Below are 18,465 nucleotides of genomic sequence, written 5' to 3'. Positions count from 1 at the left end.
TCATGATGCAGGATCTCCAGGGCACAGCTGGCCTCACTGACAAAGGAGACTCTGTAGATGGTCTGGTGAAACGGAGAGGGGCGCAGTCTCACAGGCCGAGCGGGATTCCAGGCCGCGATGCTTTTCCTCGTTTTTCAAAAGAACAAGGCGTGAAGGGGTGCTCCTTGCGTCGTGATTTTTTTTTAAAAAACCCAAACGTTTCGGTGTTTATCTTTCGGTAAAGTATTTACAGCAACCTTAGGATGTGTAAGTTATCAAAATTAGCAACAGGTCAAAAATAAAAGCGGAGGAAACGGGAAAAATAAACAACAAAAAAAAGAAGAACGAGTGTCTTTCGGCAGGTCACCACTCCCGACAGTCCGCTGAACACTGGCACGGTGAAAGTCAACTCGGGTGGGGCCCTCCAGGATGTCGAACCGGGGCCCAGGCCCAGAGTGGTACCTGCTGCTGTGCGCACGTCAGGTGTGCTCTTCTGTGCCCCCTCCTCCTCTCTCTCTCTCTCTCGGCCAGCTGACGACAGGAGGGTGGGGTGGGGTGGGGAAACGAGCCGCTGTCACGGGGGATGGGCGGGGGCTTTGTGAGGGGGAGACCGGGTCCTCCTGCTCCCCGGGTGCCCAGCCCACCACACCGGGCGGATCACCGACGTCTTGCGGGCCTCCTGCTCCGTTGGCGCGCTGGCCCGGGCGGGGGGCGGGTTGGCGCTGGGGGGCGAAGAGGAGGAGGGGGCGGCACAGGGAGGGGGAGGTGGGGGCTGCCCGGGCTCAGCTGGAGGGGCCACCACCTTGCGGGGGCGCCCCCGCTTCCTCTTGGAGGCTGGCGCCCCGCCCGGGGCCGGCCGCTTGGTGGGGGTGGAGCCCCTGGGCGCGGGGTGGGGGCAACGCCGCTCGACCTTGGGGGGCGGGGGAGGGGGAAGGGGCTCCTGGGGTGGGGGCGGGGCGGCGGGACCTGGGAGGAGGACGGCGACGTTCTTCAGCAGGGGGAGGGGCCCGGCCGCCGTGACGACCACCCCGGCCGGGCGGTTGCCCGGCGACAGCGCCAGGGAGACGGGGGCGGCCACGCGCAGGGGGAGGGCGGCCGGGGAGAGGCAGGGCGCCGCTGGGATGGTCAGCACGCCCTTGGCCTGCGTCTTGGGCTTGATGGGGGCGTAGCGGTTAATGACACTGTCCACGTCGACCGCGGCCGCCGGCTGTTTACCTCGCGGTGCTCCCGGACGCTCCTCCTTCCTGCCCTTAGAGCTTTCCGTCTGCCGGAGAGAGGGAGAGAAAATGACCAAAGGCCAGACCCCCTTCACTGAAACCTCCCTATTCCAACCCCAAAAGGGAGACTCACACCCACCACCCCCTCCATGTGGGGTGGAAACAGGGACAAACCTGCAGTTCCCTAGCGCCTCACCCCACCTCCCTCCTCCCTGAAGGAGCCAGTGGTGGAGGCTACAGCCTGTGACTTACAAACTCCCGCCTTACCAACGCCAGACCTACAACGTTGCAGGAGGGGCTGGTGTTCCCCATGTACCTGCTGCCCCTCGCCCCCTCCAGAGGTGACGGGTTTGGGGAAGGTGCTGTCTAAGGAGCCTGGCTGCAGTGGGTCTTGTAGACGGTACACCCTGCTGTGACTGGGGGGGTGGGAGGGAAGGGGGGTGTTTGTGGGTGTGGTGCCAATCACGTGGGGGGGGGTGCTGCTGCTTTGTCCCTGGATGGTGTCGAGCTTCCCGAGTGTTGTCGGAGCTGCCCTCCCCATCCAGGGGCGAGTGGGGAGTATTCCCTCACCCTCCTGACTCGGGCCTGGTCGATGGTGGGACAGGCTTTGGGGAGGAGGGAGTCAGGAGGGGAGTTACTCACTGCAGGATTCCCAGCCACTGACCCTGCTCTTGTAGCCCCTGTGTGTTTATGGCTGGGTCCAGTTCAGTTTCTGGTCAATGGTAATCCCCAGGATGTTGATAGTGGGGGATTCAGTGATGGTAACACCATTGAACGTCAAGGGGACGATGGTTAGATTCTCTCTCAATGGTAACCCCCAGGATGGTGATAGTGGGGGGATTCAGTGACGGTAACATCATTGAACGTCAAAGGGGTGAAGATGAGATTCTCTCACAGTCATAACCCCCTTGATGCTCATCATGAGGGATTCAGTGATGGTAACATGTGATGGTGGTGGATGGATTCTTTCTTGGTGACCAGTGGAGTGCCACAAGGATCAGTGCTGGGTCCACTACCTTTTGTCAATTATACTAATGATTTGGTTGTGAGTATAAGAGGTGTAGTTAGTAAGTTTGCAGAATTGGAGGTGTAGTGGACAGCGAAGAGGGTTACCTCAGATTACAGCAGGATCTGGACCAGATGGGCCAATGGGCTGAGAAGTGGCAGATGGAGTTTAATTCAGATAAATGTGAGGTGCTGCATTTTGGGAAAGCAAATTTTAGCAGGACTTATACACTTAATGGTAAGGTCCTGGGGAGTGTTGCTGAACAAAGAGACCTTGGAGTGCAGGTTCATAGCTCCTTGAAAGTGGAGTCGCAGGTAGATAGGATAGTGAAGGCGGCGTTTGGTATGCTTTCCTTTATTGGTCTGAGTATTGAGTACAGGAGTTGGGAGGTCATGTTGCGGCTGGACAGGACATTGGTTAGGCCACTGTTGGAATATTGTGTTCAATTCTGGTCTCCTTCCTATCGGAAAGATGTTGTGAAACTTGAAAGGGTCCAGAAAAGATTTTCAAGGATGTTGCCAGGGTTGGACGGTCTGAGCTACAGGGAGAGGCTGAACAGGCTGGGGCTGTTTTCCCTGGAGCGTTGGAGGCTGAGGGGTGACCATATACAGGTTTATAAAATTATGAGGGGCATGGATAGGGTAAATAGACAAGGTCTTTTCTCTGGGTTCAGGGAGTCCAGAACTAGAGGGGCATAGGGTTATGGTGATAGGGGGAAGGGACCCGAGGGGCAACTTTTTCATAGAGGGTGGTACGTGTATGGAATGAGCTGCCAGAGGAAGTGGTGGGGGCTGGTACAATGACAGCATTTAAAAGGCATCTGGATGGGAACATGAATAGGAAGGGTTTGGAGGGATATAGGCCAAGTGCTGGCAGGTGGGACGAGACTGGGTTGGGATAACTGGTTGGCATGGATGGGTTGAACCGAAGGGTCTGTTTACGTGCTGTACATTTCTATGACTCTATGGAGGAGATGCTCAATCCCAGCTCCAATGAGTTCAAGACAAAAAGCTTCAAGTTCTAGTCTCCTAGATTGGGGGGGGGAGGGGTGCGGGGGGAGAGATTAGATTCAATTAGGGACAATTTCCCATGGCCAATCCACCCTAACCTGCACATCGCTGGGCACTACGGGACAATTTAGCACGGCCAATCCACCCTAACCTACACATCCCTGGGCACTATGGGACAATTTAGCATGGCCAATCCACCCTAACCTGCACATCCCTGGGCACTGCGGGACAATTTTGGATGGCCAGTCCACTCTAACCTGTACATCGTTGGGCACTATGGGACAATTTAGCATGGCCAATCCTCCCTAACCTGAACATCCCTGGGCACTACGGGACAATTTAGTATGGCCAATCCACCCTAACCTGCACATCCCTGGGCACTATGGGACAATTTAGCATGGCCAGTCCACCCTAACCTGCACATCCCTGGGCACTACAGGACAATTTAGCATGGCCAATCCACCCTAACCTGCACATCCCTGGACACTATGGGACAATTGAGCATGGCCAATCCACCCTAACCTGCACATCCCTGGGCACTACGGGACAATTTAGCATGGCAAACCCACTCTGACCTGCACATCCCTGGGCACTATGGGACAATTGAGCATGGCCAATCCACCTGAACCTGCACATCCCTGGGCACTACGGGACAATTCAGCATGGCCAATCCACCCTAACCTGCACATCCCTGGGCACTACGGGACAATTCAGCATGGCCAATCCACTCTGACGTGCACATCCCAGGGCACTATGGGACAATTTAGCATGGCCAATCCACCCTAACCTGTACATTTTTTGGACTGTGGGAGGAAACTGGAGCACCCGGAGGAAACCCACACAGACACGGGGATAAAGTGCAAACTCCACACAGACAGTTGCCTGAGGTGGGAATTGAACCCGGGTCTCTGGCGCTGTGAGGCAGCAGTGCTGAATTTGCCTTTTTTTTTGCCAAGGTGTGTGTTTATGGGAAGTTACCAAATCGGAACAGTTAATTAGTAATCGATACTGAATCTATTATTCGGTTAAGTTTAACAATAGTTACTCTTTCTTCCATAGGTAGTGTTGAAATAAATTATGTTTTGTTCACCATCAAGTCGTTTGACTGATCACATCGCAGCAGGATCACAGCATGCTATATTTGCCGTAATAAATAGCAGCTTTTTAAAATATTTTGAGGGGAATGGGTTTATATCGGGTCCTTACCTGAGAGTCTGGTGATTTCTCTTCACCCTCCTGCTCTGCGTTCCTGGGTTGTTGTCGGAATTTTGAGTCCTTTGGCGATTTCAGAACGTTCTCTGCGAGAAATTCACACGGACAGGGTGTTGAGAACTTTCAAAAGGAATTGCCTCGCATTTTAAAAAAAAACAACACCACACGCTTAGAATCTCCCCGTCTGCGTTCCTCGGCTTCACTCCCACATGCCAAAGAAGTGGGCCATTCAGTCAATCTGATCCACACCTGCTGTCTCCTCTTTCGCTCACCCTATCCCAATCCCCACCCTCCACCACTCCCCGTGGGAGTGAGTCCCCATTCTCCCCCTACTCCCTGTGGGAGTGAGTCCCCCATTCTCCCCCCACTCCCTGTGGGAGCGAGTCCCCCATTCTCCCCCCCACTCCCTGTGGGAGCGAGCCCCCCATTCTCCCCCCACTCCCCGTGACAGCGAGTCCCCGACTCCCCGTATCATCACTGTAACCAGTCAGGGAGCTCTGACAGATCTGACCTGAATTCAGTTTCTCAGCACGGACGCTGCCTGACCCACTGGCTTTTCCCCAGGCTACTGACTCTCCTCTGAGCCGGTCAAGGAAACAAACCCCCCCTGCCAGACACAACACTCCCCCTCCCCCCCACACCCCAAAACCTTGCACAGCCCCTAGGCTGCCCTCGAGAGATTTTCCATCAGAAAGGGAATCGAAGGTGATGGGGAACAGAGGCAGGAGAGAGGGGGTTGAGGATGATCGGAGCCGTCAACAATCTCACAGACAGGCAGGGCACACCCGAGGGACCGAATGGCCTGATTCGCCAGAAGGACTCACAGCACCAAGTGACCTTACACCCTGCCATCACGTCGCCCCTCATTCCAGTGAAAACAAGGGCCAGCCTCCCCGGTTCCCTGGGAACTCCAAGGAAGAGATCCACCAGATCGGTGAATCTCAGAATCCCGACAGTGTGGAAACAGGCCCTTCGGCCCAACAGGTGCATACTGACACTCTCAAGAGTATCCCACCCAGACCCATTCCCGCTATCCTATCGCTCCACACTTACCCATGACGAATGCACCTACACATCCCTGGACACGATGGGACAATTTAGCAGGGCCAATCCACCCTAACCTGCACATCCCTGGGCACCATGGGACAATTTAGCATGGCCAATCCACCCTAACCTGCACATCCCTGGGCACCATGGGACAATTTAGCATGGCCAATCCACCCTAACCTGCACATCTCTGGGCACCATGGGACAATTTAGCATGGCCAATCCACCCTAACCTGCACATCCCTGGGCACCATGGGACAATTTAGCATGGCCAATCCACCCTAACCTGCACATCCCTGGGCACTATGGGACAATTTAGCATGGCCAATCCACCCTAACCTGCACATCCCTGGGCACTATGGGACAATTTAGCATGGCCAATCCACCCTAACCTGCACATCCCTGGGCACCATGGGACAATTTAGCATGGCCAATCCACCCTAACCTGCACATCCCTGGGCACCATGGGACAATTTAGCATGGCCAATCCACCCTAACCTGCACATCCCTGGGCACTATGGGACAATTTAGCATGGCCAATCCACCCTAACCTGCACATCCCTGGGCACTATGGGACAATTTAGCATGGTCAATCCACCCTAACCTGCACATCCCTGGGCACTACGGAACAATTTAGCATGGCCAATCCACCCTAACCTGCACATCCCTGGGCACTATGGGACAATTTAGCATGGCCAATCCACCCTAACCTGCACATCTTTGGACTGTGGGTGGAAACTGGAGCACCCGGAGGAAACCCACATAGACACTGGGGGGGGGAGGGGCAGGGAGAATGTGCGAAGTGCCCACAGACAAGCCCCCGAGGCTGGAATCGAACCCGGGACCCCGGCGCCGGGTGCTGACCAACTGGTTGATGATGGTGCTAGAGGAGGCGGTGGTGGTGGTACCACTCACCATGCTTTAGCTCCTTCATCACCACGGCGGCGTTCTTGGTCCTGGGGCTGATGAGGTGCTCCTTCACGAGGAAGCAGGCCAGGTCCACCACCGTATCGAACTGCCTCATCAGCACCCGCTGCGCCCACTCACAGATCAGGCTGATGGCTGCTGACATCAGCACCTCATCCTGCTTCGTACTGCCAGCTTCCTTCGCTTCCACCTGGGCAGGGGGACGGGGAGAGAGACAGACAGACAGACATGGTGAGACCACTCAGGGGCAGGGACAGGGAGAGAGACAGACAGACATGGTGAGACCACTCAGGGGCAGGGGAGAGGGAGAGAGACAGACAGACATGGTGAGACCACTCAGGGGCAGGGACAGGGAGAGAGACAGACAGACAGACATGGTGAGACCACTCAGGGGCAGGGGGACGGGGAGAGAGACAGACAGACAGACATGGTGAGACCACTCAGGGGCAGGGACAGGGAGAGAGACAGACAGACATGGTGAGACCACTCAGGGGCAGGGACAGGGAGAGAGACAGACAGACATGGTGAGACCACTCAGGGGCAGGGAATGGGGAGAGAGACAGACAGACAGACATGGTGAGACCACTCAGGGGCAGGGGGACGGGGAGAGAGACAGACAGACAGACATGGTGAGACCACTCAGGGGCAGGGACAGGGAGAGAGACAGACAGACAGACATGGTGAGACCACTCAGGGGCAGGGGAGAGGGAGAGAGACAGACAGACATGGTGAGACCACTCAGGGGCAGGGACAGGGAGAGAGACAGACAGACAGACATGGTGAGACCACTCAGGGGCAGGGGAGGGGAGAGAGACAGACAGACAGACATGGTGAGACCACTCAGGGGCAGGGACAGGGAGAGAGACAGACAGACAGACATGGTGAGACCACTCAGGGGCAGGGGAGGGGAGAGACAGACAAACAGACATGGTGAGACCACTCAGGGGCAGGGGAGGGGAGAGAGACAGACAGACAGACATGGTGAGACCACTCAGGGGCAGGGACAGGGAGAGAGACAGACAGACATGGTGAGACCACTCGGGGCAGGGGAGAGAGAGAGAGAGAGAGCGCGCAAGGGAGAGAGAGAGCGAGACAGACATACAGACAGAGACACACACAGACAGACAGACAGGTATGGTGAAACTGAACAGGGATAAAGTGAAATGAAATTGGACCTACCGTACGAACAGGAGAGGGATTAGGAAGATCAGGAGAGGAATTCAGATAGAGCAGGTAGCACTGTCCGAAGCTGTGCAAGACAATGTTTTCTCCCTCAGCGTCGACCCTCCGACAGCACCCGCTCCCTCAGCACTGACCCTCCAAAGGTGCCCACTCCCTCAGCACTGACCCCCCAACAGCGCTCGCTCTCTCAGCACTGACCCTCCGACAGCGCTCGCTCCCTCAGCACTGACCCTCCGACAGTGACCGTTCCCTCAGCACTGACCCTCTCATAGTGCCCGCTCCATCAGCGCTGACCCTCCCACCGTGCCCGCTCCCTCAGCGCCGACACTCCGACAGCGCCCACTCCCTCAGCCCTGACCTTCCGACAGCACCCACTCCCTCAGCCCTGACCCTCCCACCGCGCCCGCTCCCTCAGCGCCGACACTCCCACAGTGCCCGCTCCCTCAGCGCTGACCCGACAGTGCCCACTCCCTCAGCGCTGACCCTCCCACAGTGCCCGCTCCCTCAACGCTGACCCTCCGACAGTGCCCGCTCCCTCAGTGCTGACCCTCCAACAACGTAGCAGTACTCTTTCTGAACGACTCCTGGCTTGCCAAAGATTCAGGAGGCTTTGCAGACTGAAAAAGGGTGGACTGCAGATGCTGGGAGAGTCAGTGTGGGGCTGGAAAAGCACAGCCGGTCAGGCAGGAGCAGGAGACTCGACATTTCGGCCGGAAGCTGATTCCTGGTGAGGGCACGCTCGAAACGTCGACTCTCCTGCTCCTCGGCTGCTGCCTGGCCTGCTGTGCTTTTCCAGCGCCACACTTTTCAGATTAGTGCACAGCTTTTAAAGGATGAAAGACCCACAGGAAAACCCCATGCCCCGTATACATCGCCGTGTCCTACTCACTGGCTCCTGTGGCTTCAGATCCAGGCTGGGGAGGGAGGGCATGTTGACCACGGTCTTCCTCCTGATCCCACCGTAGCAGTATGTTGGAGTGAGTCAAGAACTTCAAATATACATGGACCATCTGTGCTGCATTGTGGGAAAGCAAATCTTAGCAGGTCTTATACACCTTAGTGGTAAGGTCCTGGGGAGTGTTGCTGAACAAAGAGACCTTGGAGTGCAGGTTCATAGCTCCTTGAAAGTGGAGTCGCAGGTAGATAGGATAGTGAAGGCAGCGTTTGGTATGCTTCCCTTTATTGGTCAGAGTATTGAGTACAGGAGTTGGGAGGTCATGTTGCGGCTGTACAGGACATTGGTGAGGCCACTGTTGGAATATTGCGTGCAATTCTGGTCTCCTTCCTATCGGAAAGATATTGTGAAACGTGAAAGGGTTCAGAGAAGATTGACAAGGATGTTGGAGGGTTTGAGCTACAGGGAGAGGCTGAACAGGCTGGGGCTGTTTTCCCTGGAGCGTCGGAGGCTGAGGGGTGACCTTATAGAGGTTTACAAAATCATGAGGGTCATGGATAGGGTGAATGGACAAGGTTGAGAGTGTGGTGCTGGAAAAGCGCAGCAGGTCAGGCAGCAGACGAGGAGCAGGAAAATCGATGTTTCGGGCAAAAGCCCTTCATCAGATGCTGCCTGACCTGCTGCGCTCTTCCAGCACACACTCTCGACTCTAATCTCCAGCATCTATAGTCTGCACTTTTGCTTAAATGGACAAAATCTTTTCCCTGGGGTGGGGGAGTCCAGAACTAGAGGGGCATAGGTTTAGGGTGAGAGGGGAAAGATACAAAAGGGACCTAAGGGGCAACTTTTTTACCCAGAGGGTGGTTCATGTGTGGACTGAGCTGCCAGAGAAAGTGGTGGGAGCTGATACAATGACAGCATTTAAAAGGCATCTGGATGGGGACATGAGTAGGGAGGGTTTGGAGGGCTGGGTGCTGGCAAATGGGACTGGATTAGGTTGGGATATCTGGTCGGCATGGACGAGGTGAGCGGAAAGGGTCTGTCTCCGTGCTGGACAGCTCTATCTAGATTGGACGGTGAGAATGGCGTCTAACTGCGAGTGTGTGTGTGTGTGTGTGTGTGTGTGTGTGTGTGTGTGTGTAAGGGAGACAGACAGCATGTGAGTGTCATACTCCCACCACCCAGCCTGCAGGAGACAGAGAGGCACCGCCCGAGAGCCCTGGAGGGGCTGCGACCAGGCTGCGATTCGCAACTCGCGATCCCAACTGCGAACCTGCCCGATTGGTTTAAGAATCCGAAAGGACTGCGGAGGCTGGAAATCCGGAACGGAAGCAGAAGGGAAAGTCCGTTTCGGGTCCGGCGAGCTTTCCTCAGGCTGATGCCAGACCTGCTGAGCCATTCCCGCAATTTCTGGTTGAAGGGTTAAGGAGGGGGGAGGGAAATCTGCAAGGTGGGGTTGTACAGGACATTGGTGAGGCCTCGTCTGGAGGACTGTGTCCAGTTCTGGTCGCCCTGTTACAGGAAGGAGATTATTAAACTGGAGAGGGTTCGGAAGAGATTTACCCGGATGCTACTGGGTGCGGAGGGTTTGAGATAGAAGGAGAAGCAGGATAGACTGGGACTTTTTTTTCACTGGTGCAGCGGAGGTTGAGAGGTGACCGACAAAGGTTGACAAAATCAGGAGGAGTAGAGATGTGGGCATGGCAGGTGGGGTGGGAGATTTCAAGGCGAGGCGCACATTTTTAAGGGGAGAGGGGAGAGATTTAATAAAAAAGACCAAAGAGGCACGTTTATTAACACAGAGAGTGGTTCGTGTGTGGATGGGGGAACAGTTACAACGTTTAAAAGACATTTGGGTAAATACCCGAATGTGAAATGTTTGGAGGGATATGGTCCAGGAGTTTAGTTTGGGATGATGGACTGGCTGGATCTAATGGTCTGTTTCAGTGCGGTATGATCAAGTCAGTGACACCAGCAGCCCAGCAATTGGGTCACATCAGAACTGTATTCAGAACGAGTCTGTGTTCAGGGCAATTAGTAATGGGCTACAAATGGTCACCTGGCCAAGAACACAGACAGACTGAATGACAACAGTGGCAGAAGAATCCTTTACTCCCACTTCAGACAGAGGATTACCTGAATATCCTCTCTCATCGCGCTGACTCACCCGACAGCACCCGCTCCCTCAGCACTGACACACACGACAGCACCCGCTCCCTCAGCACTGAACCACCCGACAGCGCCCGCTCCCTCGGCGCTGACTCTCCCACAGCACGCACTCCCTCAGAGCTGACCTTCCGACAGCACCTGCTCCCTCAGCGCTGACTCTCCCACAGCACCCACTCCCTCAGCACTGACCCTCCCACAGCACCCTCCCTCAGCACTGACCCTCCCACAGCACCCACTCCCTCAGCACTGACCCTCTCACAGCACCCACTCCCTCAGCACTGACCCTCCCACAGCACCCACTCCCTCAGCACTGACCCTCCCACAGCGCCCGCTCCCTCGGCGCTGACTCTCCCACAGCACCCACTCCCGCAGCACTGACCCTCCCACAGCACCCGCTCCCTCAGCACTGACCCTCCCACAGCACCCACTCCCTCAGCACTGACCCTCCCACAGCACCCTCCCTCAGCACTGACCCTCCCACAGCACCCACTCCCTCAGCACTGACCCTCTCACAGCACCCACTCCCTCAGCACTGACCCTCCCACAGCACCCACTCCCTCAGCACTGACCCTCCCACAGCAGGCTATTAGACCGACCAAGTTACACCAGCCTTCCGGAGAGCATCCCATTCCAACCACCTCACCCTGTCCCTGTAACCGTACATTTCCCATGGCCAATCCACCCTAACCTGCACATCCCTGGGCACTATGGGACAATTTAGCATAGCCAATCCACCCTGACCTGCACATCCCTGGGCACTATGGGACAATTTAGCATAGCCAATCCACCCTAACCTGCACATCCCTGGGCACTATGGGACAATTTAGCATGGCCAATCCACCCTAACCTGCACATCCCTGGGGCACTATGGGACAATTTAGCATAGCCAATCCACCCTAACCTGCACATCCCTGGGCACTATGGGACAATTTAGCATGGCCAATCCACCCTAACCTGCACATCCCTGGGCACTATGGGACAATTTAGCATGGCCAATCCACCCTAACCTGCACATCCCTGGGCACTATGGGACAATGTAGCATGGCCAATCCACCCTAACCTGCACATCCCTGGGCACTATGGGACAATGTAGCATGGCCAATCCACCCTGACCTGCACATCCCTGGGCACTACGGGACAATTTAGCATAGCCAATCCACCCTAACCTGCACATCCCTGGGCACTATGGGACAATGTAGCATGGCCAATCCACCCTAACCTGCACATCCCTGGGCACTATGGGCAATTTAGCATGGCCAATCCACCCTGACCTGCACATCCCTGGACACTATGGGACAATGTAGCATGGCCAATCCACCCTAGCCTGCACATCCCTAGGCACTATGTGACAATTTAGCATGGCCAATCCACCCTGACCTGCACATCCCTGGACACTATGGGACAATGTAGCATGGCCAATCCACACTAACCAGCACATCCCTGGGCACTATGGGACAATTTAGCATGGCCAATCCACCCTAACCTGCACATCTCTGGGCACTATGGGACAATGTAGCATGGCCAATCCACCCTAACCAGCACATCCCTGGGCACTATGGGACAATTTAGCATGGCCAATCCACCCTAACCTGCACATCCCTGGGCACTATGGGACAATGTAGCATGGCCAATCCACCCTAACCTGCACATCCCTGGGCACTATGGGACAATTTAGCATGGCCAATCCACCCTGACCTGCACATCCCTGGGCACTATGGGACAATTTAGCATGGCCAATCCACCCTAACCTGCACATCCCTGGGCACTATGGGACAATGTAGCATGGCCAATCCACCCTAACCTGCACATCCCTGGGCACTATGGGACAATTTAGCATGGCCAATCCACCCTAACCTGCACATCTCTGGGCACTATGGGACAATGTAGCATGGCCAATCCACCCTACCCTGCACATCCCTGGGCACTAGGGGACAATTTAGCATGGCCAATCCACCCTGACCTGCACATGCCTGGGCACTATGGGACAATGTTACATGGCCAATCCACCCTAACCTGCACATCCCTGGGCACTATGGGACAGTTTAGCATGGCCAATCCACCCTGACCTGCACATCCCTGGGCACTATGGGACAATTTAGCATGGCCAATCCACCCTGACCTGCACATCCCTGGGCACTACGGGACAATTTAGCATGGCCAATCCACCCTAACCTGCACATCCCTGGGCACTACGGGACAATGTAGCATGGCCAATCCACCCTAACCTGCACATCCCTGGGCACTAGGGGACAATTTAACATGGCCAGTCCACCCTAACCTGCACATCCCTGGGCACTATGGGACAATTTAGCATGGCCAATCCACCCTAACCTGCACATCCCTGGGCACTAGGGGACAATTTAGCATGGCCAATCCACCCTAACCTGCACATCCCTGGGCACTAGGGGACAATTTAGCATAGCCAATCCACCCTAACCTGCACATCCCTGGGCACTATGGGACAATGTAGCATGGCCAATCCACCCTAACCTGCACATCCCTGGGCACTATGGGACAATTTAGCATGGCCAATCCACCCTGACCTGCACATCCCTGGGCACTATGGGACAATTTAGCATGGCCAATCCACCCTAACCTGCACATCCCTGGGCACTATGGGACAGTTTAGCATGGCCAATCCACCCTGACCTGCACATCCCTGGGCACTATGGGACAGTTTAGCATGGCCAGTCCACCCTAACCTGCATATCCCTGGGCACTAGGGGACAATTTAGCATGGCCAATCCACCCTAACCTGCACATCCCTGGGCACTACGGGACAACTTAGCATGGCCAATCCACCCTAACCTGCACATCCCTGGGCACTAGGGGACAATTTAGCATGGCCAGTCCACCCTAACCTGCACATCCCTGGGCACTAGGGGACACTGTAGCATGGCCAATCCACCCTGACCTGCACATGCCTGGGCACTATGGGACAATGTAGCATGGCCAATCCACCCTAACCTGCACATCCCTGGGCACTATGGGACAATTTAGCATGGCCAATCCACCCTAACCTGCACATCCCTGGGCACTATGGGACAATTTAGCATGGCCAATCCACCCTAACCTGCACATCCCTGAGCACTGTGGGACAATGTAGCATGGCCAATCCACCCTAACCTGCACATCCCTGGGCACTACGGGACAATTTAACATGGCCAGTCCACCCTAACCTGCACATCCCTGGGCACTATGGGACAATTTAGCATGGCCAATCCACCCTAACCTGCACATCCCTGGGCACTAGGGGACAATTTAGCATGGCCAATCCACCCTAACCTGCACATCCCTGGGCACTAGGGGACAATGTAGCATGGCCAATCCACCCTAACCTGCACATCCCTGGGCACTAGGGGACAATTTAACATGGCCAGTCCACCCTAACCTGCACATCCCTGGGCACTATGGGACAATTTAGCATGGCCAATCGACCCTAACCTGCACATCCCTGGGCACTAGGGGACAATTTAGCATGGCCAATCCACCCTAACCTGCACATCCCTGGGCACTAGGGGACAATTTAGCATAGCCAATCCACCCTAACCTGCACATCCCTGGGCACTATGGGACAATGTAGCATGGCCAATCCACCCTAACCTGCACATCCCTGGGTACTATGGGACAATGTAGCATGGCCAATCCACCCTAACCTGCACATCCCTGGGCACTATGGGACAATTTAGCATGGCCAATCCACCCTGACCTGCACATCCCTGGGCACTATGGGACAATTTAGCATGGCCAATCCACCCTGACCTGCACATCCCTGGGCACTATGGGACAATTTAGCATGGCCAATCCACCCTAACCTGCACATCCCTGGGCACTATGGGACAGTTTAGCATGGCCAATCCACCCTGACCTGCACATCCCTGGGCACTATGGGACAGTTTAGCATGGCCAGTCCACCCTAACCTGCATATCCCTGGGCACTAGGTGACAATTTAGCATGGCCACTCCACCCTAACCTGCACATCCCTGGGCACTACGGGACAACTTAGCATGGCCAATCCACCCTAACCTGCACATCCCTGGGCACTAGGGGACAATTTAGCATGGCCAGTCCACCCTAACCTGCACATCCCTGGGCACTAGGGGACACTGTAGCATGGCCAATCCACCCTGACCTGCACATGCCTGGGCACTATGGGACAATGTAGCATGGCCAATCCACCCTAACCTGCACATCCCTGGGCACTATGGGACAGTTTAGCATGGCCAATCCACCCTAACCTGCACATCCCTGGGCACTATGGGACAATTTAGCATGGCCAATCCACCCTAACCTGCACATCCCTGGGCACTACGGGACAATGTAGCATGGCCAATCCACCCTAACCTGCACATCCCTGGGCACTACGGGACAATTTAACATGGCCAGTCCACCCTAACCTGCACATCCCTGGGCACTATGGGACAATTTAGCATGGCCAATCCACCCTAACCTGCACATCCCTGGGCACTAGGGGACAATTTAGCATGGCCAATCCACCCTAACCTGCACATCCCTGGGCACTAGGGGACAATGTAGCATGGCCAATCCACCCTAACCTGCACATCCCTGGGCACTATGGGACAATTTAGCATGGCCAATCCACCCTTCCCTGCACATCCCTGGGCACTATGGGACAATTTAGCATGGCCAATCCACCCTAACCTGCACATCCCTGGGCACTAGGGGACAATGTAGCATGGCCAACCCACCCTAACCCGCACATCCCTGGGCACTGTGGGACAATTTAGCATGGCCAATCCACCCTAACCTGCATATCCCTGGGCACTAGGGGACAATGTAGCATGGCCAATCCACCCTAACCTGCACTTCTTCAGACAATGGGAGGAAACCAGAGCACCTGAAGGAAACCTCACACAGACAGGCGCCCGCGCCGGGACTCGAACCTGGGTCTGTGGCGCTGTGAACAAGTTGAGCTAACCCCTGAGCCTGCGTGCCTTCCAGCAAAGGGCAGTATTGACGCTGGTTTCCATAGCCCACCCCTCGCCGTTTTCGCTCACACATGGTAAGGATATTTGGATTGACCTCTCCCTCCTAACCGCCGCGCCTTGAAGTTAGGGAAGACGTCCCTCATGATCTTGCCGAAGTTGGCTGCGCTCAGGAGTCGGTAAGAGAGGTTGTCACAGTATCGCCTGCAAAGAGAGAACAGGAAGGCTCCCGGTTTACTCCTGCATCACCATTCTCCCCACATTCCCATCATGCTACTGGGTCGACACATGGGACACTTCTGCGGTGGACAGTCTGCAGCAGAGAGAACCCAACCATCATCCCCTTGACGTTCAATGGTGTTACCGTCACTGAATCCCCCCACTATCAACATCCTGGGGGTTCCCATTGAGAGAGAATCTAACCATCGCCCCCTTGACGTTCAATGGTGTTACTATCACTGAATCCCCCCACTATCAACATCCTGGGGGTTACCATTGAGAGAGAATCTAACCATCGCCCCCTTGACGTTCAATGGTGTTACCATCACTGAATCCCCCCACTATGAACATCCTGGGGGTTACCATTGAGAGAGAATCTAACCATCGCCCCCTTGATGTTCAATGGTGTTACCATCACTGAATCCCCCCACTATCAACATCCTGGGGGTTCCCATTGAGAGAGAATCTAACCATCGCCCCCTTGATGTTCAATGGTGTTACCATCACTGAATCCCCCCCCCCCCACTATGAACATCCTGGGGGTTACCATTGAGAGAGAAACTAACCATTGCCCCCTTGACATTCAATGGTGTTACCATCACTGAATCCCCCTCCACTAACAGCGTCCTGGGGGTTACCATTGACCAGAAACTGAACTGGATCCAGTACATATAAATACACAGGGGCTACAAGAGCAGGGTCAGAGGCTGAGAATCCTGCAGCGAGTAACTCCCCTCCTGACTCCCTCCTCCCCAAAGCCTGTCCCACCATCGACCAGGCCCGAGTTAGGAGGGTGAGGGAATACTCCCCACTTATCCATGGGAGGGTATGGCAAGGGGCAAGAGACGGGGATGGGTGGGTGCTGCAAGAGACCGAGGGAACGCGAGAGATGGGGAAGCAAGAGATGGGGGGTGAGAGACGGGATGTGAGAGAGAGAGAGAGAGAGAGAGAGAGAGACGGGTGGTGTGAGACAAAGGGGGGATTAAGGGGAGAGAGCAAGAGAGTGGGGAAGCTGGGGGGGGGGGTGTGGAGTAGCAGGAGAGAGAGAATGAGTGGGGGAGCTGGAGAGAGAGGGTGGGGGAAACGAGAGAGGGGGAGAGCGAGGGGGAGAGAGAGAGAGGGTGGGGGAGAGAGAGCGAGGGGAACGAGAGAGAGGGTGGGGAAACGAGAGAGGGGGAGAGAGAAGGGGAGAGAGAGAGAGGGTGGGGGAACAAGAGAGAGGGTGGGGGAACGATAGAGAGAGGGGGGGAATGAGAGAGAGCGAGAGAGTGGGGGAGCGAAAGAGCGCGAGAGAGAGAGAGGGATGGAGGGTGGGAGAGAGAGAGAAGGAGGAGCGAGCAAGAGACAGACAGCGACAGAGAGAGAGAGAGAGAGAGAGAGGGAGAGAGAGACTGACTGGGAGTGTCACAGAGGCAGAGATATCCTCCTATTTGACCCCCAAGGACACCCAGCTACCTCACTGATGAGAAATCTGCCTTGATACACATTCAGCGCTCTGCAGGGGTAGGGAATTCCAGCGACCCATGGCTGTCTGCCAGGGGGAGGGGGGGGAATTCCTGCCCATCATACACTGGAGAGCCATTGAGGCACTGGTTCGAGATTCCTCTTCTCCACCCACCCCCCAATAGCGCGCAATGAGAGCGGAACCACCCTCCTAGTATGCACCCCTCAGGATCTTGTACGTACCCACCCATGGCACAGTGGTGGGGTGTGGGGCTGGCTTTTGACCGTGGCGTGGCGAGAACTGCCCTTGTAACTCTCTCTCTCTCTCTCAACCTCGTCTGCCCTGTCAGCAGATCGCAACAGCAGATCTCCTTCACGCTGGTGAGCTCCCCTCTGACAGACTGATGGCTCTGCCTCTTTGTCTCCAAACCCTGTAGTGCTGTGCCCTCAACCAATAGCAGCTTGCGAGAGCCAACGTTTCCGGGGGCCGGCCCGGCATTCCAATGGAGCTCCACACCAGCCGGGAGGAACGCCAGCCCGCTTCCCACTCCCCGGCCTCTGAGTGTTCAGGGTGTCGGAGCAGGACCCCGTGTCTCTCGTAACTCCCATGTCTTCTCCCTCCCCGACCACAGCCCGCGGCTGGTCAACTTCACTCTCAATGGGCCAGGCTTTCATCTGATCGTTTCCACTTCCTTTAACATCTCAATCACTAAGAGTCAAAAACCACACCACACCAGGTTATCGTTCAGCAGGTTTATTGGGAAGCACTAGCTTTTGGAGCGCCGCTCCTGCATCAGGTGGGTGTGGGTGTGGAGCAGGATCATACGACACAGAATTTATAGCCACAGGGTCATGGAATGCAATATCAAATTAATTTAGCTTCAGTCTTTCGTCTTTTCGAATGGTCATGTTCGTTTAAATCCCAGAACTTGATTTCAAGTTACACTCTCAGGATAGCTCTTCACAATAGGTGCCATCTCAGCTCAGATGGTGAAGGTGTGAGGTTAAAGTCTGTCTGTGTGCCAATGTTAGGTCAGGCCGGTTCCGATTCTAAAGTGGGAGTTACAGAACCTTACAGGGAGTTATGCAGCTCCTGCAAGTACAAAATTCACGTGTGTGTGTGTGTGTGTGTGTAGGGGAGACCAAGTGAGAGAGAGTGTGTGTGTGTGTGTGGAGACCATGTGAGAGTGTGTGTGTGTGCGTGTGTAGGGG

General features: G+C 55.5%; 1 protein-coding gene across 4 annotated transcripts in view; it reads right to left on the bottom strand.

Moving 5' to 3' along the window:
* Positions 1–206: 206 nt before the first annotated feature.
* rfx5 (regulatory factor X, 5) overlaps positions 207–18,465 on the bottom strand; it is a 38,204-nt gene continuing 19,945 nt past the window's right edge. For all 4 annotated transcript variants that reach the window (XM_060820830.1, XM_060820831.1, XM_060820833.1 and 1 more), the window contains 5 exons: positions 15,679–15,795; positions 8,470–8,551; positions 6,387–6,588; positions 4,419–4,510; positions 207–1,243 (listed from right to left, as the gene is read on the bottom strand). In XM_060820830.1, the coding sequence (XP_060676813.1) occupies positions 554–1,243; positions 4,419–4,510; positions 6,387–6,588; positions 8,470–8,551; positions 15,679–15,795 (1,183 nt within the window). In that variant the 3' untranslated portion in view covers positions 207–553. The remainder of the gene's footprint in view (positions 1,244–4,418; positions 4,511–6,386; positions 6,589–8,469; positions 8,552–15,678; positions 15,796–18,465) is intronic.

The sequence above is a fragment of the Hemiscyllium ocellatum genome, chromosome 50, assembly GCF_020745735.1.
Source record: "Hemiscyllium ocellatum isolate sHemOce1 chromosome 50, sHemOce1.pat.X.cur, whole genome shotgun sequence".
Taxonomy (NCBI): domain Eukaryota; kingdom Metazoa; phylum Chordata; class Chondrichthyes; order Orectolobiformes; family Hemiscylliidae; genus Hemiscyllium; species Hemiscyllium ocellatum.
Note: the sequence above shows the minus strand (reverse complement) of the source record. Positions and strands in the feature narration are given on the sequence as shown.